Source organism: Staurois parvus, unplaced genomic scaffold, assembly GCF_062004578.1.
Source record: "Staurois parvus isolate SC_StPar_1 unplaced genomic scaffold, SC_StPar_1.0 ptg000014l, whole genome shotgun sequence".
In the NCBI taxonomy this organism is placed as follows: domain Eukaryota; kingdom Metazoa; phylum Chordata; class Amphibia; order Anura; family Ranidae; genus Staurois; species Staurois parvus.
In genome coordinates, this window is record NW_028317810.1 from 14388252 (window position 1) to 14414650 (window position 26399).

At 41.8% G+C, this 26399-nt stretch overlaps 1 protein-coding gene across 3 annotated transcripts; it reads left to right on the plus strand.

Moving 5' to 3' along the window:
- The first annotated feature begins 354 nt into the window (after positions 1-354).
- Positions 355-26399, plus strand: LOC149473546 (mitotic-spindle organizing protein 2B-like). Of its 3 annotated transcripts, none has more exons than XM_089677592.1 (4): positions 355-597; positions 4787-4935; positions 14307-14498; positions 24115-26399. In XM_089677592.1, the coding sequence occupies exons 1-4, from the start codon at positions 449-451 to the stop codon at positions 24267-24269; spliced, it is 645 nt and encodes a 214-aa protein (XP_089533718.1). In that variant the 5' UTR covers positions 355-448; the 3' UTR covers positions 24270-26399. The 3 variants fall into 3 exon arrangements, with proteins under 3 accessions (XP_089533718.1, XP_089533725.1, XP_089533733.1); XM_089677599.1 differs by having other exon boundaries at positions 14307-14447; XM_089677607.1 differs by lacking the exon at positions 14307-14498.

Here is a 26399-nt window from a genome sequence, read left to right on the forward strand (position 1 = left end):
GGTTTTTTGTTTCCAAAAGTGTCGGTCTTTTTTTGTTTATAGTGCAAAAAATAAAAAACGCAGAGGTGATCAAATACCACCGCAACAAAGCTCTATTTGTAGGAAAAAAAGAACATAAATGTAATTTATATACAGCGCTGCATGACCGCGCAATTGTCAGTTAAAGTAACGCAGCGCCGTATCGCAATAAATGGCCTGGTCAGGAAGGGGGGTAAATCCTCTGGAGGGCAAGTGGTTAATATTGTTCATTATTCAGCAGTGGACAGCTCCAACCAGTTGCAGCTTCAATAAAGCACGGAACCTTTCTCCTCGGGCTCTGTTTTCCGGCGGAGGTTGCACACAGTATAATGTTGTGTTGGTGCCGGGTTGCTAGGCGACATGTAAGTCATCGTATGACGGCGGCCTTGGGCGGGAAAGCCGGAGCCGTGTGAGGTGAGCGGTGTGTGCCATGGCCGCCCCCCAGGATGCGGTGGTGACGGTGAGCGGCTCCGTCCAGAAATTCGTCACCAAGAAGAAGAAGGTGCTGAGTGCGGAGGAGGCCGAGCTGTCCGAATTGGCGCAGGCGGCCGGGATCGTCATGGATCAGGAGGTCTTCAAGTAAGTAGAGGCCTGCGCCTGACTACACTGAGAGGGGACATTATTACCGGGGGACCTGGCCACATCACAGGCTTTATATAGAAGGCACGGTGTTCGTCATCACCCCCTCTTCCCTCAGTGTACAGCCATTGTTCTCAGTGAATCCACACCCAGCAGAATGTATGATATTGTACAATCCCAGGCTCTAGATGGCAGGGCTGCATGTTTTCTGGTTTAGGCTTTCCCCCCCTTTATCTTCATCTGCTGTTTCTGCCAGTGACACACTTCCTGTCTGAGAGTGACAACGCTGCAGTATGGGGACAACCGCAACAAGGCTGGACTAAAGAGAACCTGTCCCTTTCTTCAAACTGAAGCCAAATCCCATGTTTGCAAAGAAAAGGATTCTACTTCCACTTACCATGGCCCATGCCGCTGATCGCCATCATCTGGAGGAGTTAAAGCCTAGTACACATGATCAGAAAATCGTACGAAAACTACCGCTTTCCAAGCGATAATATGATAATCTGATTGTTAGTACACAGATTTCGTCTGAAACTTGTTGAAGGGAAAAGCACGGAATTTTTTCTCGTACAATTTTCGACTGACATCACTTCTGTATTTTCTTTCTGTTGTCCAAGAATTTTTGTAACTTTTTTAACCTCTTCACTTTAGATATGAGACTAGCATGCAAAAAGCAACGGATGATCATTCTTCCGATATTCTCATTGTGTGTAAAGGCTTTACACTAGCTGAGAGATCTTCTGTGTTTGACACTTCTGGGAGTGTCGTATGACATGTCCCCTCTGTGTCCTGTGAACGCGTATCATCATGAACCTGCCCTGTGCAGTGTCACCCTGGCACTCCCATACAGTGATGCAGGCAATGGCACTGATATCCTTGTATTGCCAGTGACGCTGTCTGTAGAGAAGAGGATCCTGCACATAACATGCCATCTGAAAATGAGAAGCATAAAAATAAAAGCATTGCGGAGGGGGGGGGGGGGGGGAGAAGTTCACATAGCCAGCTTGATGGCCCGTGCCGTACATGTTGCGGTCTGTACACAGCATTACAGAGCAAGTTTTCATCATTCTTGCAGTGGCAAGTGCTCATTAGTCAGCGGGACCGTGCTGATCAATGTGAACCACTTCTTTCTTTTAGAACACCTTCCCGGAAGAAGACGAATCAGACTCACGTCACATGATCATGTGACTGCTCTGACCAACGAGCGCTTGTCGTTGCAAGCGTTATACTGGATTTCTCTGGGGTGTGTATTGTGGTGTATGGACTACTACACCGACCGCACAGGCATCACAGCCTGGATATTTAGAGTTAGTTCACCTCTTTGTGCTTCGTGAAACAATGAATTCTTTAACTCCTGTTCACACTGCTGCGACTTATAATGTGACCTGCAACACATAAAGTCGCATGACAAGTCAAAACACATTGTTTTCAATGAGTGCCATCGTAATCAATGCGGTGCAAGTTGCAGTAGCAACAAAAAAATTCCTGCACTACTTTTCTACGACTTTGGTACAGCTAGAGTGCCATAAACTGCATTGGTAAATCATAAAAGTCACAAGCAAGTCGCATGACTTTGGAGTCGTAGCAGTGTGAACCGGGCCTAAAAATTCTCACTGAAAGTTTCAAAAGGTTTGTTAAATCCCACGGGAGACCCAGTGCACATAGAACTTCCCTGTAAAAAGCAGTGTTTTGGTATGTAAAAAAAATTTTTTTTTTTTTTACTGTCAGTAGCTTCACCCCATGCAGAAGCCCAAGTTATGGGTGTTCCATTGGAGATCACATCACTGAAGGCACAGCCCCAACTCAATTCTGCAGCCCTCCTTGCCATGGATCCTGTGCTTCCTCTGCTCCATTTTTACAGCTAAAAGATCAGACTGCAACCTCCCACAGCCTCATCTCCATTCTGAAGATGTATATTCTCTGCTACTATTAAAGCGCACTTCCAGACAAAAACTTCTTTGCATGTCCTTGTTGCTAATTTCCTACCTTCACTGAATATGTCATCCATCTTCTGGTTCACTCAGTAGTTGCCCTGAAATAGCCTATTCATTTTAAAATCATACCATTCATTCTGTTTAGTTTCCTGTTTGTAAGACCAGTGGCTGCAATGCCTCCTATTCCCCCAGCCCCTGGTCTTGGCACATCCCTCCTGTATTCTTTCTCCATGAAGCAGTGACGTAATTCAGCCCCACTTGCAGTGCTGGGCGGACCGTGACTCTTAGACACATTTAACATGTACAGGCTTAGTGTACCTGCCCACATTTACTATACAATTCCCTGTGGTTGATGGGAACTGTAGTTTCCTTCCTCTGCAAAGAGAGAGGAAAGGATATGATGTAATCCCTGCTGTTACACCTCCTTGGCAGAGCAGACGCTTGTTAATACAGAGATGAGATCTTAAAAATTCAATTAGACTTTACTCCTAAATGGTAAGGATTTTCAAAATTCTATTAATTGCTTAGTGTTTTGTGTAGGGGAGTGTGCTAATGGGTGATTTTTTTTTTTTTTGTCTATCCCGGAGTTCTTCTTTTAACCACTAGCCTACAGGGCACTTATACCCCCTTCCTGCCCAGGCCAATTTCCAGCTTTCAGTTCTGTTTCACTTTGAATGACAATTGCGCGGTCATGCAACACTGTACTCATATGAAATTTTTATCATTTTTTTTGTGACAGAGCTTTATTTTGGTGGTATTTAATCACCTCTGGGTTTTTTATTCTTTCTTAAACAAACCAAAAACCACTGAAAATTTTGAAAAAAAAAAGTTTTATACAATTTTGTAAATAAGTGATTTTTCTCCTTCCCTAATGTGCGCTAATGAGGCTGCACTGATAGGCTGCACTGATAGGTGGCACTGATGGGCACTGCTAGGTGGCATTGACAGGCATCACTGATGGGCACTGAAAGCAGCACTCATATGGAACTGACTGGCACTGTTAGGTGGCACTGATAGGCGGCACTGATGGGTGACACTGAAAGGCAGCTCAGATGGGCACTGATATGTGGCATTGATGTGCACTGGTCGGCACTGAAATGTGGCACTGATGGGCACTGACAGCTGGCACTGATGGACACTGACAGGTGGTACTGCTAGGGCTACACAGATCGAGAGAACCGCCTTGCGTCCGTCATTTTACTATATGGCGGGCGGGAGGCGGTTAAAGACTGAGCCCGCAAGCTGGTGGCCCGCGGGTGTCATTCACAAAAACTCAAGCTGACAACAGCACACACCGGCTCTCTAAAAATGTAGCTGCTGGTGTGAGAAGTTGTTGGCTTCTGTTTATGTGACTGTCATTCACACAGCACAAGTCACTAGCTACTACTATAGTTCTTTCCTCATAACTAGCTTGTGGCTATGGCAGGTTGCAGGCTGTCTTTTAACAGTGCTCAGTCTTATATGTGTGGAAACAGGGCTGAATGGCAAGGAGGGCTGCGGATGTACTGTCTGCAGCAATTGTCTGGGTATTCTGACAGCCCCCAGTGCTCGCTGTCAGAACACAATAGCCAGGCAGGGGGGATTCCTCCATCCATGCTGCTTAACATGAATGGGGGAATCTATTGATTTCTCCTGTTCAGTCTGTGAAATGAACAAGTGAAATTCTTGTGTATGAGTAGCATTTGTTCCTTAAAGCGGAGCTCCACCCAAAAGGGGGAAGTTCCGCTTTAAGCCTTTTTTTTTCCCCCGCTCCCCATTAAGGATTGGCACCTTTTGGGGAGCGGGTACCCGAATTTGATAGGTACCCGCTCCCACTTCCGCTGCAATCGCCTAGGCGATCGGAAGTGGAAGTTGTCCTTCCCAACTGGCTGACATAGATAGCAAAGACATTTGTAATTTGAGTCATTGTATTATTTGAGATCCTTCGACAGCCTTTTTTACTTCTTTGTAAACCATTTTTTGAGCAATCCATCCAACTAAATAAAGCCAATCACCAAATCAATGTGACTTTTGGTTATTACAGACATTTGCAAGGGCGAGATGGTTTAAACATTGGGAAGATTCAAACATGGTGGTGCAATCCTGAATACAAATCCTGAGAATCATTTCTGGACATAGGAAGGTGGGGAGTGAATAAAAAGTAGTGTAGATTGAAAACTGGAGACACTATTAATGTGCAAAGTTCTTTTTCATCTCTGTACATTTACTCTAGATGTTTTCATTCAATGTTTATTTTTTCCTTTGTTTTTAAACAGAATTCTTGTGGATTTACTAAAGATGAATGTGGCTCCTTTGGCTGTTTTTCAAATGCTGAAGTCTATGTGTGCTGGGCACAGACTCACAGATTCTGTGTCTACTGAGTCAAGTTCTCCATCAATACAGGCAACGCATATAGAAACAAGAGGTAGGAAAGGCAACTTTGACTGAATGGTATATTGTAAACATTTTATTTTTATTCAAGATACTGTACATGTAATTACAACCAGCAACACGAATATCAAGGTTACCATGCTCTAAAACTAATTTTTTGAACTGGGACTCTTAATTACCTGCTTCCCGAGCCTATTCTGACATGTCTCTCCTAAATGTAAAAATCTTCACTTTTTTGCTACAAAATTTTCTTTGCGCAGCATTCTGAAGTTACAGACTAACATGCTGTCAAATATAAACAAAAACAAGAAAATGAACATAGATGGCTTTTGTAACTTTTATATCTGCAATACAGTATCATATATCACAAGCCATATTCCTTATCTAGTTATTGGGAGCATCTCCGACACATCCATGCCCAAGTCATAAGAACTCTTAAGGGTGGTGTCCATCTCATTGACAGGCATGTTTGACACACGTCCTCCAGCAGGTCAATCAAAAGTACTATAATCCTATGTAGAATAAGCAGGGTTGGATCCAGTCCAGGGGTAGCTGAACACACATCCCATATCTTTTTAAATCGTGTGGGGCATTTCCTGTGCTGAAATTATAGGTTTCTCTCTAGACAGGGTAGTGTTAATTTTGGGCTTTCCATTCCTCTCAAGTAGGGGGATGTGGTAATTGGCCATTTCTGCACGATTAACTTTCTTGCTTGAAAGAGGACTTTAACGATTGGTATATAAGTACTGTCAGGCAGAGCAGACTCATCCAAGATACTTGATAAGCAAATACTTGGATCTGTTGCCAGACTTACCTGAAACAGTGTAAATAGTGGCTAATACCCCTTGCCAATATCGTGTAACTTGGGACATTGCCATATCATATGGATGAGATTAGCAGGTGAAATTTTGTAACTTTGACCTTTTGTGATAATATTGTGTGACATAAAAAATTGGAACTACCGCTATTTTATTCTCCAGGGTCTCTGCTTTCAGAAAATATATCATGTTTTGGAATTTTTCCTATCCTTCTAAACTCTTCCTTCTTCTGCACTTTATCATGCCTAGTGTGGAAATCTGTAGATCCACTTCTCACTTTGTAGGATTTGCGTTATCTTTTTTGAGCATCGTATGGTCAAGATTAGTTAATTGGGGAGTGTTTTACTAGTGGCCTGTGTCAGTGTGCTTCACTGTAAGCACACTGCTGTGGATGGCTGTGCTGTGCACAGCCATCCAAAGCAGTGTACCCAAGCTGACAGGGAGAACTGTTAGTAAACAAAACAGTTCTCCTCCTCCCTGTCGATGATTCTCAGAAATAACTGAACGAGTAGCCGAGCCGTGGCCGTGAATGGCGGCGCCCCCTACCCGGAAATGCAAAATCACGTATATATATGTGATTTTGGGCACCTGTGCTGCCCTATATCAGTATTTCTGCTATAGGGCGGTTGAAAAGCGGTTAATAATAGAATCAGTAAAAGTTAACTGAATACGTGTATCAAAGCAATCAAAATATAAATACATATTGGAAAATAAGAAACAAAAGTCAACAGTGGGTGAATCAAAATCTGTCCGAATTCAATGTTCTTTCTTTGAACATTCAGTGAATGGACGAATGTCGTTTGAAAATTTTCTTTTGCTTTTAACATTCGAGTTTAAAATGAATGTAAATTCTAAATGAAAACCACATATACTGGCCGAAAATCTGTTTGATCAAGAAGTTTTCCTTTCTACCTGTCACGTACCTGCTTGGGGAGCCTGATGTGATGAGAAGGCGTCCTCTTACGAGTCCCGCACGGAGCCCCTGATAGTGGGAACAGAGGGTGCAGAGCCAGGAGTGGCACGAGTGCCGGGTAGATCTGGAGCTGGCTTCAGGTAGCTGGGGACCCAGGAGATCTGGATGCAGGCCATGTGTGGATGCAGGAACGTAGGTGCAACAGCAGGCAGGTATGGCGGCAATCAGGATGCAGACTGGACACAGGAGCAGGGATGCGGCAGCAGGGAGGTATGGCTGTGGCCAGGATGCAGGCCGGGTACAGGACTGTGGGTGCAGCAGCAGGTAAGTATGGCAGCCGTCAGGATGCAAGCCAGGTGCAAGTACAGGTAAGTAGGTGCAGCAGGGTCAGACAAGCCGGGTCAGTATTAAGCGAGCAGATCAAGTACAAGGGAGCAGGCAAGCGGGTGGTCAGGGATAGCCGAGGTCGGTGCAGGCGGAGTTCTTTCTTAGTCAGGTCAGTTCAGGATATAGGCAACAGAATCAGGTAATATGTGCAGGGCCGTTGTAGACCAGAAGGCATTGATTTTACTGTTCTGCAGGTTTAAATAGCCCGCCTAGCGGTGACGCATACGCTATTGCTCATGTGCGCACCTCCGCGCTTCTGCACATGCTCGCCCGCGCATGCGCACTCGCACCGCCACGGCCCGAGAAGATCCTTCGCTGTCGCACGGCGACAGGATCCCTGACACTGACCCTTCAAATTTCCCATCACTGCTGACCAAAACAAACATCGATTTGACCCGACTAAGTGTTAGAAAATCAAACGAATATTCTTGAAACTAAAATTCTTAAATGAAAATCTATATGTGTATGGCCAGCTTAAGATGCAGGCTTACCAGATAAAAAGACCCCCTTATTCAGAGTGGTCATAAAATTTCCATATGCTCCACCATGATGTTAACTCTCTGTGTCAATCCCAATAATGGTCACCGGTATCGCTCATTGGGTATATGGTAAAATTCACAGTAGATAGTAGCTTATACATGCAAGATAAGCAGATAGAGCACTTCTCAGTGTAAAACCACTTAAACACTTTTTAATAGGGCATAAAAATACACTTCTAAACAAAAGACATGTACAGGTGCATCTCAATAAATTAGAATATCAAAAAGTTACTTTATTTTAGTAATTCAATTCAAAAGTAAAACTTGTACACTGCTCAAAAAATTAAAGGAAGACTTTGAAGACGTGTCAGATCTCAATGGGGAAAAATATCATGTTGGATATCTATACTGATATGGACTGGGTAATGTGTTAGGAACATAAGGATGCCCCATTGTTTGATGGAAATTAAAATTGTCAACCTACAGAGGACTGAATTCAAAGACACCCCGAAAATCAAAGTGAAAAAAATGATGCAGCAGGCTAGTCAGTTATGCTGAAATTTCATTGCAGCAACTCAAAATTGTACTCAGTAGTTTGTATGGCCCCCGCTTGTTTGTATGCATGCCTGACAAGGTCGGGGCATGCTCCTAATGAGACAACAGATGGTGTCCAGGGGTATTTCCTCCCAAATATGGACTAGGGCATCACTGAGCTCCTGGACAGTCTGATGTGCAACCTGGCAGCATGGGGTGGACTGAAACATGATATCCCAGAGGTGTTCTATTGAATTTAGGTCAGGCGAGTGTGGGGGCCATTCAATGGTATGAATTCCTTCATCCTCCAGGAACTACCTGCATACTCTCACCACATGAGGCCGGGCATTGTCTTGCACCAGGAGGAACCCCGGACCCACTGCACCAGCATAGGGTCTGACAATGGGTCCGGATTTCATCCCGATACCTAATGGAAGTCAGGGTACCATTACAGTAGCCTGTAGAGGTCCATGTAGCCTGTAGTGCGTCCCTCCATGGATATGCCTTCACTGACCCACCACCAAAATGGTCATGCTGAGCAATGTTACAGGCAGCATAATGGCATAATGTTCTCCACAGCTTCTCTAGACCCTTTCATATCTGTCACGAGCTCAGTGTGAACCTTCTCTCATCTGTGAAAAGCACAGGGTGCCAGTGGCGGACTTGCCAATTCTGGTGTTCAATGGCAAGTGCTCTATGATAATGGAAAATTGAGCTCTATAGTGCTGGGCAGTGAACACAGAGCCCACTAGAGGACGTCGGGCCCTCAGGCCTCCCTCCTGAAGTCTGTTTCTGATTGTTTGGTCAGAGACATTCACACCAGTGGCCTGCTGGAGGTCATTTTGTAGTGCTCTGGCAGTGCTCATCCTGTTCCTCCTTACACAAAAGAGCAGATACTGGCCTTGCTGATGGGTTAAGGATCTTCTATGGCCCTGTCCAGCTCTCCTAGAGTAAGTGCCTGTCTCCTGGATTCTCCTCCATGCTCTTGAGACTGTGCTGGGAGACACGGCAAACCTTCTGGCAATGGCATGTATAGATGTGCCATCCTGGAGGAGTTGGACTGCCTCTGCAACCTCTGTAGGGTCCAGGTATCGCCTCATGCTACCAGTAGTGACACTGTCCCTAGCCAAATGCAAAACTAGTGAAAGACAGTCAGAGAAGACAGATAAGGAATAAAATTTCAGTGGCCTTCACCTGTAAAACCATTCCTGTTTTGGGTATTGTCTCATTGTTGCCCATCTAATGCACCTGTTAATCAGCTGCTTTGGTGTTAATGAAATTAACAACCCCCTCTGCTACTTAACTGACCAGTTCATTATCCCAGGAGTTTAATTGACTTGATGCTATACTCTGATTAAAAGTTCCTTTAATTTGTTGAGCATTGTATATTATATGGATTCATTACACACAGAGTGATATATTTCAAGCATTTCCTTCTTTTAATTTTGATGATTATGGCTTACAGCTAGTGAAACTGCAAAATTCAGTATCTCAGAAAATTAGACCAAAAAAAAGGACTTTAAATACAGAGATCTTGGCTTAGTGAAATGTCCATGTACAGTATAGTATGCACTCAATACTTGGTTGGGGGTCGTTTTTCATGAATTACTGTCTCAATGAGGCATGGCATAGAGGCGATCAGCCTGTGGTACTACTGAGGTATTATGGAAGCCCAGGTTGCTTTGATCTCATCTGCATTGTGGGGTCTGGTGTCTCTCATCTTCCCCTTGACAATACCCCACAGATTCTCTATGGGGTTTAGGTTAGACGAGTTTGCTGGCCAATGAAGCACAGTGATATCATGATCATTAAACCAGGTATTGGTACTTTTGGCTGTGTGGGCAGATGTCAAGTCCTGCTGGAAAGTGAAATCGGCATCTCCATAAAGCTGGTTGGCAGAGGGAAGCATGAAGTGGTCTAGAATTTCTTGGTAGAGGGCTGCACTGACTTGGGAAATGATAAAACACAGTGGACCACTGCCAGCAGATGACATGGCTCCCCAAATCATCACTGACTGTGGAAACTTCACACTGGACCTCGTGCAACTTGGATTCTGTGCCCTCCACTCGTCCTCCAGACTCTGGGACCTTGAGTTCCAAATGAAATGCAAAATTTACTTTAATCTGAAAAGAGGACTTTGGACCACTGAGCAACAGTCCAGTCCTTTTTCTCCTTAGCCCAGGTAATATGCTTCTGATGTTGTCTCCGGTTCAAGAGTGGCTTGACATAAGGAATGCAACAGTTGTAGCCCATGTCCCTGGATACGGCTGTGTGTGATGGCTCTTGAAGCACTGACACCAGCCGTAGTCCACGCCTTGTGAATCTCCCCTAAATTCTTAAATGGCCTTTGCTTCACAATCCTCTCAAGGCTGCAGTTATTGCTGTTGCTTGTGCACCTTTTTTCTAATACTCTTTCCTTCCACTCAACTTTCCATTAATATTCTTGGATACAGCACTCTGAACAGCCAGCTTCTTTAGCAATGACCTTTTGTGACTTTCCCTCCTTGTGGAGGGTGTCAATGACTGTCTTCTGGACAACTGTCAAGTTGGCAGTCTTCCCCATGATTGTGTAACCTACTGAACCAGACTGAGAGACCATTTAAAGGCTCAGGAAACCTTTTGCAGGTGTTTTGAGTTAATTAGCTGATGTAGATTCATGGTGTCACACTCTAAATATTGACCTTTTTCACAATATTCTAATTTTCTGAGATACTGATTTTTGGGTTTTCACTAGCTGTAAGCCATAATCATCAAAATTTAAGGAAAGAGAAATGCTTGAAATGTATTACTCTGTATAATGAATCTCTATTATGAGTTTCACTTTTTGAATTGAATTTCTGAAATAAATTAACTTTTTGATGATATTCTAATTTATTGAGATGCACCTGTATATGCAACTCAGTAGCCAGCATGAATAACAACAAGGTATCATTCATGTGCGCGATGACGTCATGCGGGAGGCTCTGGTCGACACGTTTCGTCATAAGACGTCTTGCAGAGCACACAGGAACGGGAACATGTTGTTGTTCATGCCAGTTTGGTGACTATTGATTGCATATACAGTAATACCTCGGTTTAAGAATTTAATTAGTTCTGCAGGACTTTTCTTATAGCGAAAAATTCTTAAACCGAAACGCCGTCTCCCATAGTAATGCTTTTAAAACCAATTAATCTGTTCCGGAGATCAAAAAAAAGTACACACTAATAAATACCGCATGAGTTATTTTATCAAGTCATGCAGCATTTTAGTAGTGACAACCATGTGTTAATATTTCAGCTGTCAGCGGGGTTCCCCACCAACAGCTGAATGTAAAAGAATTGCCGGCAATTAAATAAAAAAAACTGTGTGGGGTCCCCCTTCCCATCCATACCAAGCCCTTCGTGTCTGGTATGGATTTTGAGGGGAACTCCCATGCCAAAATTTTAAACAAAATGGCGTGGGGGTCCTCCCAAAAATTCATACCAGACCCTTTTCAGAGCATGCAGCCTGGCAGGTCAGGAAAGGGGGAGGGGGCAAACAATGTTTCTTTTTAGTTTCTTAAAAGAAACAACATTTCTGTTAACTTTAGGGAAAGTGACAGCTGTGAGCTATAGTGAGGAAAAAAAAAAGAGCCAGCAATTGCATTTAAAAATCAGCACTGACATACACTTTGTATTGCGAAAAAAATTCATACAAAATTTGTAAACCGAGGCATTATTTTCAGTGGATTACTTTAACCGAGGCGTTCCTAAACCGAGGTATTCCTGTACATGTCTTTTTGTTTGTAAGTGTATTTTTTATGCACTAGTAAAGGTGTTTAAGTGATTTTAAACTATATGAGGGGTTCTTTTACACTCTGAGGAGTGCTCTGTCTGCTTATCTTGCATGTATACACTATCTACTGTGAATTTTACCATATACAGTACCTGATGAGCAATACTGGTGACCATTATTGGGATTGACATGGAGAGTTCACACTGAGATGGAGGATATAGAGCGTTTTATGACCACTCTGGATAAGGGGGCCTTTTTATTGCATATATAAGACCGCATCATATTTGCACTGCAGTGGCGGGTTGCAATGGTGCTAGTGGATGAAGAGAAGAACATTGAATGCTGAATGCACATATTCGCCAGCACACCAAGGATCTCCAGATGTCGTCCAAAAGGCTTCTATTGCAGAAAGATCACATCACAAAGGAAGAAGTGCCATACCATAGACACGTCTGACGAAGTGGTCATGCACGGCTCCAAAACATTGCACTTGTTCCTTTGTGATGTGATCTTTTTGCTATCAAAGCCTTTTGGACGACATTTGCAGATCCTTGGTGTGCTGGCAAATCTATGCATTTGTCTGAGATGTTTCCAGTACCCAGCTGGTAGTCACTGCAGCACCCGCTATTGATGAGCCTTGTTTCCAGGAACGTGTGCGATGGGAATATAGACCATAGAATAAGAACCTTGAATGCTGACATAGTTTGTTCCACTCACTGTGGACTTTTTTTTTTCCCCACTATTTATTTATATTGTGATTGCTTTGAGACACGTATTCAGTTCAATTTTGGTGATTCTATTTATTATTGTTTGCATTTATTTTACTATATTAGTCACTGTACAGCGCAACACCTATTAAAACTCTATTTGGCATTTGAGAGGTTATCCTCTGTTGTATTTTCAGCTGATTTTAATTTTGTGCACACTTTGCATGGTTTCCAAGATATTTTTTATTGCTTGCTTAACCATTCACTCGAATGACAGGTCGGCAGCAGCAATTTGTGTGCGTCCAGCAGCAATCCTGGCAGGTAGTTGCTGGCTGTGTGGTGAGCTGTGAATTGCTGCGGCTGCCAGTGACCTATCATTATAGTGAATGGGATCGCTCTTATCCTCTGCTGTAAACAGAAAATTACACCTGTAACAATTCGCACTGGCCCTAATCATCATTGTGAAGTTAGCCTTAGATGTCACGCACACACATAACACGCACACGCATAACACGCACACACATAACACGCACACACACACCTCTCTAATAACGTCCCCAGCTCCTTTTTAGCCTAGCACTGTCAACCAGGAAGTGTTAACAATTTGCATATTAAGGTACCCTAGGATTTGGGGCAAGGGGGGCTATAACGAAGACATTAGAAGGTATGCACGGGCACTTTTTTTTCCTTTATACAGTATTAAAGCCAGCGACTTGTTTAAAATTTGCCACAAACGTGAGCTTATAGTGACAAAAGGTTTAATCAGAAGTCTGTTTAGTGAGAGCTACATGGTAAAGCAGAACTAAATTTTGTCCCTTTTGACCTCCTCCCCTGCCAGATTTAAAAAAGTAGCCTGTTTGTTTGTTTGTTGTTTTTTTTTTAATTATAAAAATGTAGTTTACAATAAACCTGTCACTTTAAGGCTTTCAGCAATACAATGAAGTATGCTCTACTCTGGGTGAACTGATCTGACTTCTAGATTGTTTTGAGCTATTTAACCTCTTTGAGCAGCTCCAGCATAGATCAGCAGAGATCCTTTTAAGAGCAAGCTGCACACTAAAGTTTTATACCAGGTCAAGTATCCAGAAACATAGAAAATGTTACATTTATTCCACTTTCATATAAAGTAACTTGTCATTTAATGGTCTACATATTTTTAACAGATTTGGTCTTAAACATACATGTACATTGGGAAATATAAAAAACAAAATCTGTATTTATAACACTTGAACTAAATTCCTGGTTCATATGTTTGATGGCAAAAGCAGTTGTATGTTCACCTCTTAAACTGAAAGATGTCATCAATGACCAATCATATCTATCACCTTTTAATAGATATTGATCAGCTTTGGGAGTTGTTTTCCTACCTTCACAGAACACATAAACTGGATTGGATCTACAGTAATCTAGAATGCTGTGACATTTAAGCAGCACATTTCACAGAGATTGTGATAATTTAGAAGATTATATCTTTTTGATTTCAGTCTCTATTTTTTTTTTTTTGTATTGAGTTGACATTTAAAACACAGAACAAGCACATTCCAATGAAAATATGAATAGCTGTGCAGCATTGCTAATCCAGTTTATTTTTTACCATGCAATAACTTTAGAAAATCCAACCCTAAGCTATTGCATGTGATTGATGTATGTCGTTTACCTTTTGCATTTGTGTGCCAGCCCACCTACTGCCAAAGAGGCCTGCATTCCATTGGAAATGCTGTGCAGACCTGTCTGGAGTGTAAATGATTATGGTTCTCCACAGTTTCTCAAATCAGTCTTGTGCTTCTTTTTAATGTGTGTCTCTTTAAATTAGAGCTCCCATATATGTCGGTCAAGAGCAGTAAAATTCCTGCACCAGTCTGCTTTTCCTCTTCTGCCCTTCGAGTTCCAAGAATTAAAGGCACTAAGATTGTGATCTACAGCCCAGTTGATGCTTGCTCACCTCTTTCTCAAGGTTCCCCCGGCTCCTTCCAGCTTTCATGCTGCCTGTTCTCTCCATTCGCAGGTGGCACTTGTTGGTTTATACTTCCTGGGTGACATAATGTGGCATGAATGAAAATTAGCACACAGGACAAAGGGACAGTTGTCATTGTTCCTGTTCTTTTTCTTTTTTTTTTTTTTTTTTTTTTTTTTTTAAATATGTGCGCTGTAACTTAAAAGCTGCTTATTTTAATGCTGTAATTTGATGGGCTATACTGGTTTTCTGTGTGTTAGTTTTCATTAATGTCTCCCATAGCCTGCTATCACACTAGGAATTCTGTAATATGTGGCAGCTGCAGCATATTTAATGGCAAGTACTCCAAAATGTGCAACTAAACATTAAAGTGACCATGTTTTCTTACATAATACAGTTTGTAATGCTTTTTGTAACATGATCTTAAGATTTGAAGATGTAGCCATTGCATATTTTCTAACCTCTACCCAATTTAGACAGTTTGAAAGCTTTTGTACTATGTACCAGTGCAATATAAGCCACTACCTGAAACATCTTAAAGAGTACCTGAACTATGGAAACTCTGCCCAAAAAAGGCAGAAAAATTACATGGGCAACTAGTATTGCCTAGTCACTAGTCATCAGTGTTGCCTGTAGCTGATCTTTTTCCCATTACGGACTTGTCTGCCTTGTTCTACACTGTGTCTCTTGAGATGACCATCCTGGTAGAGTGGGCTTTCTTTCCCATAACAGATCTGCTTTCCTTATGACTGTTGAAGTATTATTTAAAAAGCAACTGAAGTTTCAAAATCACTGCTCCACAGAATGGATAAAGCAGAGAGTGCTAGCCATTGTAGGTCCTCAAATGGGTGAAGCAGGGAGTTTTTTTTCACTGTAGGTCCTCAAGCAAAGCTTTCTTTCCATCTAGCAGTATAGCAGTGGCATCATCAAATCCTACTGCTATTGCTGTGAGAATAGCAGCCAGAGGCTCACTGGGGAATCTGTAGACACCCTTTAGTATTCTGTTGAAGTTAAGGCATGATTCTGTCGATGCCTGCACTGAGGTTGAACTGTCCATACTGGACACTTTTTGCTCAGTGCCCTCCTTCCCTACCTCCTAGGTCACTGGACCCATCACACTGACTGGCACATGGCACTGACCGAAGATATTTGCAGTAGGGGTGGGTGGAGCCTGATGGTCAACTGAGAAACTAGTTTCCCAGTAGGTTCCCTTTACTTTTGATTGACAGCACATGCGAATGGGTGGATTCATAGCCATTATTCAGTCCAATAGCCGCTTTCAAAGCCTCCCATTGCTGTGTACTGTTAGTCAAATGTTAAGTGGGGAACTAGCTCACACAATGACAAGTCGTATCCCAAATATGGCCTCCTTGTTTGTTTAGCTTTTGGCCAGGGAATCTCCCAACTGACTGTTGAATAGGTCCAGGGTGCTGTGCAGGAAGCTGTCACATACATGAAAGCTTCCCAGTACACTGTACAGAGATGCCTCGCTCTGAGTAATGGTTCTGTATGCCAGCTAAGAGCTGGTTTTAATTACCAGCTGTTTCCTTATCTGTAGACTGACAGTAATTAATTTAAGAATCTGTTGCTGCCACAGTAACAGGTTCTTAAAGTGGTGGTAGTAAAAGCTACCTGAATTTGTTGCAAGTGCCAGTAGTGTTTTGCTTGCCTGAATAAGGTGCAGGTAGTTCCTGAGGAAACTACTGTCAGGCAATTTGTCATTTTTTTAAAGCTTTCTTGAATTCCCCTGACTATGTCTTCGATTAGGGGTGTCAAACTAGCGGCCCTCCAGTTGTTGCCAAACTACAATTCTCATGAGGCATTGCAAGGCTGACAGTTACAAGCATGACTCCCAAAGGCAGAGGAATGATGGGACTTGTAGTTTTGCAACAGCTGGAGGGCCGCCAGTTTGACAACTATATCTTAGATCAGTGGTCTCCAAACTGTGACCCGAGGGCCTGGATGTGGCCCTTTGCTTGCCTTTTTACTGGCCCTTGGGGCACTATTCCACCAACTGACACCAATGCTGGAGCACCAATCCCCTCTATGGACACCATCATTGGGGCACTATTCTAATTGATATCAACAATGGGGCACTATTTTTCTCATTGATATCAATAATGGGGCACTATTCCTCCCCTTAAACCAATGATGGGGCGCTGATGCAAGGCATTTTCTACTGGCCATAGTCCAGCCCCCCTAAAGCCTGAAGAGCAGTAAACTGGCCCTTTTTGTTTGGAAAATTTGGAGACCCATTTTAGATGATCTCACACTGTTGAGGTATAGTTATGAGGATGAAGGCACAGAAGCGTGCACTGATGTGTTAACTTATGACTGGTAAGGTAATATTTAAAAAGCAACAGGAGATGTTTAGAAATCCGATCTAAAGAATGGTTGAAGCAGGGATTTCCTAGCACTGTAGGTCCTCAAATTGATGCAACAGTGGGTTTCTTGCACTGCAGGTCCTTGCGTACTGCCTCCTCTCCAGCAAGCAACATAGTAGTGGCATCAAATCTCATGCCTAATGTTGTGACTAGCAGCCAGAGGCACTCTTCTCTGTACTGTTTTGGCACAATTTAACATTTTGAGATGTTCCCTATAAGATAGCAAATCTTTACTGTTTGGGTTCAGGTCCACATGTATGTGATTCTGTCTGTAGCCAGTTTCATGTATTCTGGATGTCTTTACTGCAGGCTGACTAGATCTTGGCAGCCTGGTTTGTTAAACCCTATAACGTTTGTGAGCAAAGGTTTTCATACGGAGTGTTCAATGTGCAGTCTACTGTCTTGTCACATCTGATCCCTGTCCTAGCTCTTATTTTTCTGTAAGGTTTTCAATAATCTTACATGCAGCACCTGTTGACAAGCCCAACTTTAATGATGCCCACATTCAGATGGTGTCTGTTGACATCCCACCCTATTTCATGTTGGCAGGGTCACTTTAATGTTTGTGTGGTTGCAAAATTCATGTTCATTGTTTGTTTGCTTTTTGTGGCATGATTTTATTAAACTGTAGCTATGAACCGCTCTGCAAGCAAGTGTAGAAGTTGTATAGATCATTTTAGACGGTGTCCTATGATTGTTCCTGGTATGATCTGACTGCTGCAATAGAAGCCTGAGTTAATTATCCTTATCTTGGTTTGTGTGTAGTATTAAGCTTCTATAAAACCCAATTTTTAACATATTGTATTTACAGAACATGTTATTTACATTACAGTATCTGTGCCAGTCTTTCAGCTTCGAGGCATTACTATAAGAGATCTCAGCCACTTTATCTATCTGGTAACTGCCAGATCCCTTAAACTTCATTGTCACAAAATAATCACCTAAACCCACAGAGCGATCTTTATTCCAGTACATTTTACCCTCAGCCTTGTTTTTGCTTCTAATTAAGCAAACATCTTTTTTTATGGGGGGGGGGGGGGGTGAACACAAGTTAAGATGCTATTTTTAATTTTTTTTAATGTTAAGATGAGCAGAAACAAGCAGTTGACTCGAGCGGTAATTGTCAAATGAAAAGGTGGACTCAGTTCTATTTCATTCAGGCTTCATTACATTTTGTTTCTTCCTTTTCTAGTTTTTGCTGATGAGCAGTTAAAGAACATCTACAGCAGGATTGGAAATGTAATGGAGGCTGAAATAAACTGACAGCATTCTTTAAAGGGATAGTTCACCTTTACCAAAAAAAAAAATACCTATTCAGGTAAGGGTCTGTAAATTAAAAAAAAAAAAAACACAACTGTGCAGCTCTGACTAAAGTTGAATAATAATAAAATACCTTGGCTATAGGTGGAGGCCATTTACGTACCTCCTGATGCCTGACTGGAATACTCCCAGAATGTTGCTAGGACCTTGCTAAGTGAGGCCCAGCTACTACTGCTTACCTCCTCCACCACAAGAGTGAGCTCTCAAACACTGAGCTCACAACTACAGCATCAGGAGAGGGGGTATCAGGGGGTTTGAGTAAGAAAAAATGTTCACTCCTGTGATGGTGGAGGTGCTCAGTAATGACTAGGTCTCACTTGGCACCGTCCTGGGAGTATTCTAGTCTGGCATGTAAATGACCTACAGCAAGGGCATTATTCAACTTTATTCAGACTTCAGTTTCATAGTCTGCATAGGCAGTTTTTTTTGTAAAGGTGAAATTACCCTGTAACTGAATGATTCAAAATGGATTAAGGTAATAAAAATAATTTTCCAAAAAAAATGGGTTAAGGTGAAGGATTTCAACTGCAGTGAAATAACTTTAAAGGATAAAGGTGCCCATGTGCGCTTTATCATACACTTGAAGGATTAGTCAACCCAAATCCATTATTTTATGTTTTTAGTGAATGCTTGCAGGTTGAATCGGGCACCACGTGTTTGTGCCTTTTTTATGGGACTTTCACAACAAGATATACTTCATCTAGTTTACAATATGGAAGCTAAAGCCGGTGACTACTTGCTTCAGCAGTAACAAGTCCTGGGGCGGAGGTAAAGAAGGCAGTGGGACATTTAATCAACCAATGCCACCCAGTTTTGAGTGGCATTGGCTTTCAGTAGCCTTTTTTTTTTTAAATGCTACAAACTGGGGTGGGCTACATTTTTATAGCATTGATTTCATTTTCGGTAGCTTATGTAAAATGACTAGAAAAAAATGGGAATATCCTCCTGCGCTCTTATGTATAATCAAATAAATTATCTAAAGAGGTGCCAACATCTAATCCTATACCAGTAGGTGCATACATTAAACATATATAATTGATGCAGCGCTATTTAAATGAAGCAACAACACTCATATGTGACATATAGTGCAAAAATCATACAATAATGGTGGACCTAGATAAGGACCATACCTAATGATAAATGCACATAGGTGACCCTGATCCACATGGGGATAGTAAAACATTGTGACCCCTGGTACCCAGATTGGGACACAATCAAAGACAAGTGAATCCCTATGAAGGGATCAATGGCGGGTGCACCGTGCAAAATGGTGAACATACACATAAGGTTATGATAAATATTGGTGTCAAAAGTCCATTATACTGTGCAGCAATCTTCCTGGTCATGCAAGATGTGGGTACCAGCACACCATCAATGTGATCCCAAAAAATGGCTGCAGTGGCCTCTCGCCTCCACTTTGCGACCCTGCTGGGTCACAAAGCATGTAACAATCCCCTCTGGATCCCTCAGAGTAATGGCTCCTATAACCAGGTGATGCAGGCAGTCGTCCAGGTATCAGTGTTCCACTGGACCAATCAGCAGGTATAAAGGTTCTCTTAATAGCACAAAACGCTCATATGCCCATATAACGAAGAGAACAATCTCCATAGTGTAATACTGCTTTAATGGCAATAAAGTAAGCCAACAATGCAAACTCACATTAAAGAAGCTTGTATCAAGGTAGTTCCAATGGGCTGGGTGTAGAGCATGGCCAAAAGGTGTACAAAGATAGCGTTAAGCCGGAAATGCATCACCACGCTAATGATGTCGACGCATTGCGTCATGTGACCTCGTGACTTCATCAGGACGCATTTCCGGCGTAACGCCATCTTTACATACAAGCTTCTTTAATGTGAGTTTGCATTTTTTGGCTTACTTTATTGCTATTAAAGCAGTATTACACTATGGAGATTGTTCTCTTCGTTATATGGGCATATGAGTGTTTTGTGCTATTAAGAGTACCTTTTTACCTGCTGATTGGTCCAGTGGAACACTGATACCTGGACGACTACCTGCATCACCTGGTTATAGGAGCCATTACTCTGAGGGATCCAGAGGGGATTGTTACACACTTTGTGACCCTGCAGGGTCGCAGAGTGGAGGCAGGAGTCCACTGCAGCCATTTTTTGGGATCACATTGATGGTGTGCTGGCACCCACATCTTGCATGACCAGGAAGATTGCTGCACAGTATAATGGCCTTTTGACACCAATATTTATCATAACCTTATGTGTATGTTCACCATTTTGCACGGTTCACCCGCCATTGATCCCTTCATAGGGATTCACTTGGCTTTGATTGTGTCCCAATCTGGGTACCGGGGTCACAATTTTTTTACTATCACCATGTGGATCAGGGTCACCTATGTGTTTTTTATCATTCGGTATGGTCCTTATCTAGGTCCACCATTATTGTATGATTTTTGCACTATATGTCACATATGAGTGTTGTTGCTTCATTTAAATAGCGCTGCATCAATTATATATGTTTCTGTAAAATGACTGTTAGTCTTCAGCAGGACCTATGTTCTTGTTTTACTAATTTTGTCACATAGGTCCAAACTGTTTAAATTTCTCTGCATTGCTGTTGATGCACAATCTAGCAGATCTAGTCAGGCGCACCCCCTCTCCTCATCCCAAACACTGTGTGCAAGTCCCTAGTAGTGCGGAGGAAGAGTGTGGCTAATGCGCGTCTATGCCAGCAAAAAGCACTGGATGAGATGAGCAAAAAGCACATTTCCAGTTACATAAAAAGTTATTTTAAGGGCTCTTTCACACCAGCCCCGTTGGGAGTTGGACAGCATTGCCAATGCAGTTCCAATGAAGAGACATGACAGATTGCCTTATCTCTTTGCTTCAGTCCACAACAATGCACTGTTTTGGTGTGTGCTATAAAGAAAAAAAGTAGAACATGTTGCATTTTTGCGCAATGCATTCAGACATGCTGTAACACATCACAATGTGCTGCTGTGTATAGAGTCAGACTGTAGAGGATATAGTTTTAAAAAAAGCCAAGCACGGCAATACGTTGTAACAACAATGCACACCAGCAAGAACACATTTTGGGCACTTTAACATGAGCCTACTAATCTGAGTGAGCTCAAGACATTCCAAGCAAAAATCTGTTAACATCAACATATGGCAGTACTAGCTATGAACAGAAAAGAATGCAAGATCTAAGTTGGCCTTTGAAGTATACTTGTGCTTTGATCATAATGGGCAGTAATAGGACCTTCCTGTATGGGGGGGGGGGGGGGGAAGGTGTGAAACTACTTGCTCCCCCTCTGCTGTGTTCCAGCCTGTGTGGGTAATGCCTACTACTTTTGTGTATGGGGGGAACACATAACAGGCCTCTTGCCTTCCTGCCATGCACCATTCTGTGCCTGAGCAGACAATTATCAGGGTTTCCTTTTTACTCAGTGGATTTTTCATTTTCTTGTACACTACAGTTAATATGATGTGAAGGAATACCCCAAGGTCAGTGGAGAACACCGAAAGCACATTGACATCATATGAAAAATCATATTCTTTTGTTAATAATCCATGAGAAACCCAAAGCACCAAGGGTAAAAACCGAGCCCTGAACTAATAAACATGGCAGGCGATCTTGTTGCTAAAGTCCACTATAGCAGAATTCAGCCTACTAGAATCTACTACAACTGATGTATCTCCTTTTGGGTGGACTGACTGTAAAGCTGCTTATCAGCTGGCATGAATGTGAGAATTTATTCACTTTTACCTGTGATTCATGCTTATATTTCAGTGGTACCTCAGCCACTGATCACGTGTCTGTATGTTTTACCCATTTGCGTGCTTTTCTTGGCATTAGTGGTAGTGCTTGCTTATGGGCACCGCTGAGGGTGGCTAAAGCTTGCTGCTTGGCTTAAAGTAGATCAGCATTGTACTCTAAGGCTGGCTTACTAGCTACTGTATACAAAAAGACATTGACCACTTTGTATTGCTAATGTTCCTTGACAACACTTCTCCAGATGTCTGCATTTCTTAAATGAAGGAGGAGTCCAGTAATTTACCTAATTTATTTACTCAATGACCCACATTCTCTTGTACATCTTGCACAAAATATTTATATATTATAAAGTCAAACAGAAATTTATAATTTTTTTTCTTTTTGACTAGCGATAGCTTGTGTTTTTGTAGACAAAAAGGTCAAATTTTATTATGAGAATTGTCTCTTTTCTGACTTTTGATAGTTGTTGAAACTTTTTAAGGAGATGTGATGCATATAGTGCATGAAGGGCAATGTACAACATACAGTAAAAGAAGTATTGAACATATCACCATTTTTCTCAGTAAATATATTTCTAAACGTGCTGTTTGACATCAATTTTTCACCACACGTCGGGAACAACCCATGCGATTCATACATACAAAGAAAGCAAAACAAATAATTTTGGAAACTAGGTTATGTGTAATAAAATGGAATGACACAGGGAAAAAGTATTGAACACATGAAGAAAGGGAGGTGCAAAAAGGCATGGAAAGCCAAGACACCAGCTGAAATCTATCAGTAATTAGCAAGCAATCCTGCCCCTTGTCAGTGAAAATTAATATCAGCTGGTTCAGTCTCAACTGATGGCCTATAAAAAGGTGTCCAATTACCAAGGTGTCACAAAAAACATCTCGTGATGGGTGAAAGCACAGAGCTCTCAAGACCTTCACAACCTTATTTTTCAAAACATACTGATGGCATTGGTTACAGGAGGATTTCTAAACTTCTGAATGTTCCAGTGAGCACTGTTTGGGCCATAATCCAGAAGTGGAAAGAACATAATTTCACCATAAACCAGCCATGACCAGGTGCTCCTCGCAAGATTTCTGACAGAGGAGTGAAAAGAGTTATCATAAGAGTTGTCCAAGAGCAAAGGACCACTTGTGGAGAGGTTCAGAAAGACCTGGAATTAGCAGGTACAATTTTTTTCAAAGAAAACAATAAGTAATGCACTCAGCCGCCATGGCCTATATGCACGCTCACCATGCAAGACTCCATTGCTGAAGAAAACCATGTTGAAGCTTGTTTAAAGTTTGCTGCACAACATTTACACAAGCTTGTGACATACTGGGAGAATATAGTCTGGTCAGATGAGACCAAAATTGAACTCTTTGGATGCCATAATACACACTAAGTTTGGAGGTCAAATGACACTGCACATCACCCCAAAAACACCATACCAACCGTGAAGCATGGAGGTGAGAACATCATGGTGTTGGGGCTGTTTTTCAGCATACGTTACTGGCGAACTTCATGTCATTGAAGGAAGGATGAATGGGAAAATTGTATCGAGATATTCTTGATAAAAATCTGCTGCCATCTACCAGGATGATGAAGATGAAACTATGGTGAACATTTCAGTAAGACAATGATCCCAAACACAAAGCCAAGGAATCTTTCAATTGGTTTCAAAGAAAAAGAAAATAAATACATTTCAGTTATCGTTTTTCAATACGTGTTGTTTTTTTTTTTTTTTTTTTTTTTTTTCTTTTTTCCCTGTGTCATTCCGTTTGTATTACACATAACTTAATTTCTGAACTTCTTTGTTTTGGGTTCTTTCTATGTATGGATTGCTCCTCTAGAAATATATTTACTGAGAAAAATATTAATGTGTTCAATACTTATTTTACCCACTGTATGGTGTTTTTTTTTTTTTTTGTTTTTTTTTTTCACAGAATGAAAAAAAAAAAAATGTTTTCTCCTGTAAACCGTAAAACCCAACTGTAACAATACTTGGCATGCACCTATTTATCCATACCAGAGGTAGATACTGACTTCTGATCCACCAGAGCAGATTTTTGTCTGGTTGCAAAGCTTAATTTCCTGTTCTACAAATGCACTGTCTTTCACATAGAAATATCAAAAAAAAAAAGGAACACTAGCAATACTTTAAATGCTTTTGTGCATTTGTCTTGGGTTTGACTGACAATAGCACTTTTTTTCTTATTTTGCAGGAAAAAACAAGCTGAATCCTTCAAACACAAGCCAAGGACAAAGTGAACGAAGCAGCAGAGAAGGTTCAAGTCAGAGAGTGCCTCGCCAACCAAGTGCCAGCCGCATGCAGAAAAGCAGCAGCTCAGGAAAAAGCAGTGGAGGGAGCAGTACATAGCAGCTGCTGTTGTGGTCTGTGTTACTGCAGTTATCACAGTGCACACCTTGGCCCTGTGTCTACTTGTGCTATAATGAACGCTGCTTCTCCTCCCGCAGTAACCTCATCAGAGTAGTAAAGAGTTAGACATGGATATTTCCCTGAATGTAACCAGCCTGACATTTTACAGATAAAGCTAGTGCTGTAGATAATATTTCTGACTGATATTGTTACTTTGTCAATTTACATGCAGTTGACACGGTTTGCAGCAAAAACTCCAGTAGGCCAGTATTATTAACACCCTTAATTACAGTTATGTATTCATGATCACATCATTAATGTATTTTTTAATATAGCTAGTATATGTACCTGAATCTGTGTTTACATCAGGTTCCTGTAATCTCCAGTACAGGAACACTTGGACTGGTAGGAGATGAAGCTCTTACAGTCAGTCAGATCTCTATTGATTTTTGATTGTGCTATAAGGCAGGCCATAGATGATGTGTTTCTTTTCTGCAACCATGGGATGCATGAAATAAAATAGCTTGATTTCCCGCCACAACAACACAATCACTGTTGATGGAAATCCCTCCCATGAAGCTATTGAGTTCTCCAGTGGCGAGCAGTGGTGAAGGCGAGCTCACGGGAAGCTGTCCTTGTCAGGTGAACACAATGAAAAATTGCTAGCAGCAATAGCTGCTGACGATAATCTCATGCTAAAATCTGACATGCTGGTTGTACCAAAGTCCGAGCAAGGGATCGACTTGAATACAATCAGCCTGCCCATAGATGGATCGAATTTTGGCTCGTTTAGCAGGGACCAGCTGAGATTTGATCCATCTATGGCTGGCCTAATCTTAAAACTCATGCACATGTTTACAGGCAACCCTCATTGGTGTTCTGCTGCTCCTTTATGGTCCAGTCACAATAGGGAGGAAAGGTGATTTAAAGTAGAGCTATAGGCAATTTTTTATTTTTTTCAATTTGGATGGAGTAAAGGAGGATCAGTGTTTATTTTTGTTTTGTTGGTTTTTTTTCGCCATCTGTATCCCATTGTGGAGGATTCTCTTCACTTCCTGTCCCAGAGCCAAACAACCAGAGAAGGGATTTCCCTGCAAATTATGGGAAATTCTTGGGGATCCCCAGGTCACCAGAACTAGTGTCCCCATTAGAGGATTTTCTTTCTATTACTTTTCTGGGGACAACCCAAAGTTAGGGGTTTCTTTTACTTTCATGTTCAGTGATAATGGTAAACAGGACAAATGAAGAGGGCACAGATAGCAATAACAACTGACAGTTCTATTCTCTCTCCACTCTATCCAAAACTAAAAAAAGAGTCTTGCCTTTAGTTATACATTTAAGGAAATGCCTAAAAAGTGGATCTTCATATAGTCACCCCCTTGGAAGATGATTTCAGGTCGAAAGATATAGAAATGTGAACATCAAATATACCTGCAGCTGAATGAGCAAGGTAGGGTATACATGTGGTTCTATAACTGACACAATCCTGATTTTTGCCGAGATCTTTTTTCATAATAGATATATGGGGGTTGTTATTACTGATTGTTTTTGAGCTTGTATCCTCCAGGGCTGTCTTCTTTACCTTTTTTTTTTTTTTTTTTATCAGCGAGTGGGAATACCGATACTTGTGCCCAAATACTCGCCGATACCTTTGTGGTAATAATTGTTCCCATATAAAATGAATGGCTCAAATCGCACTGCAAAGAGTCACATGTGATTTGAACAGGAATGCGGTGTGATTCCTGTCCTGAATCACATGTGGTTTCTCTGTGGGTGTGGTGCGGTTTGCAGTGTGATTTCAGCAATTTGAGATTTTGATTGATACAAAATGAATGGCTCAAATCGCACAGCACCTGCAGGGAAACCATATGTGATTTGGACAGATATCACACTGCATTCCTGTTCAAATCACATGCGATTCTTTGTTGTGCGGTTTGAGCCATTCATTTTGTATGGGCTCAAATTGCACCGCAAAGGTATCGGTTTCAGGAATCGGAGCATTTGCACAAGTACTCGTGCAAAAGCTCCAAGTATCAGTATCTGTGCAACTCTACCTAATATTTATGAGCTTGTCCCAGGCAGTGACTTACTAAAAAATAAAAGGATAAATGTTCACCATGCATGTTACAA

What these genes read in the sequence shown, in the direction of transcription:
- LOC149473546 (XM_089677592.1), top strand. Translation starts at nt 449, where the DNA reads ATGGCCGCCCCCCAGGATGCGGTGGTGACGGTGAGCGGCTCCGTCCAG. An exon ending in AACGCATATAGAAACAAGAG is followed by an intron (nt 4,936 to 14,306) that starts GTAGGAAAGGCA and finishes TCTTTAAATTAG; the next exon opens with AGCTCCCATATATGTCGGTC. An exon ending in CCTGTTCTCTCCATTCGCAG is followed by an intron (nt 14,499 to 24,114) that starts GTGGCACTTGTT and finishes CTTATTTTGCAG; the next exon opens with GAAAAAACAAGCTGAATCCT.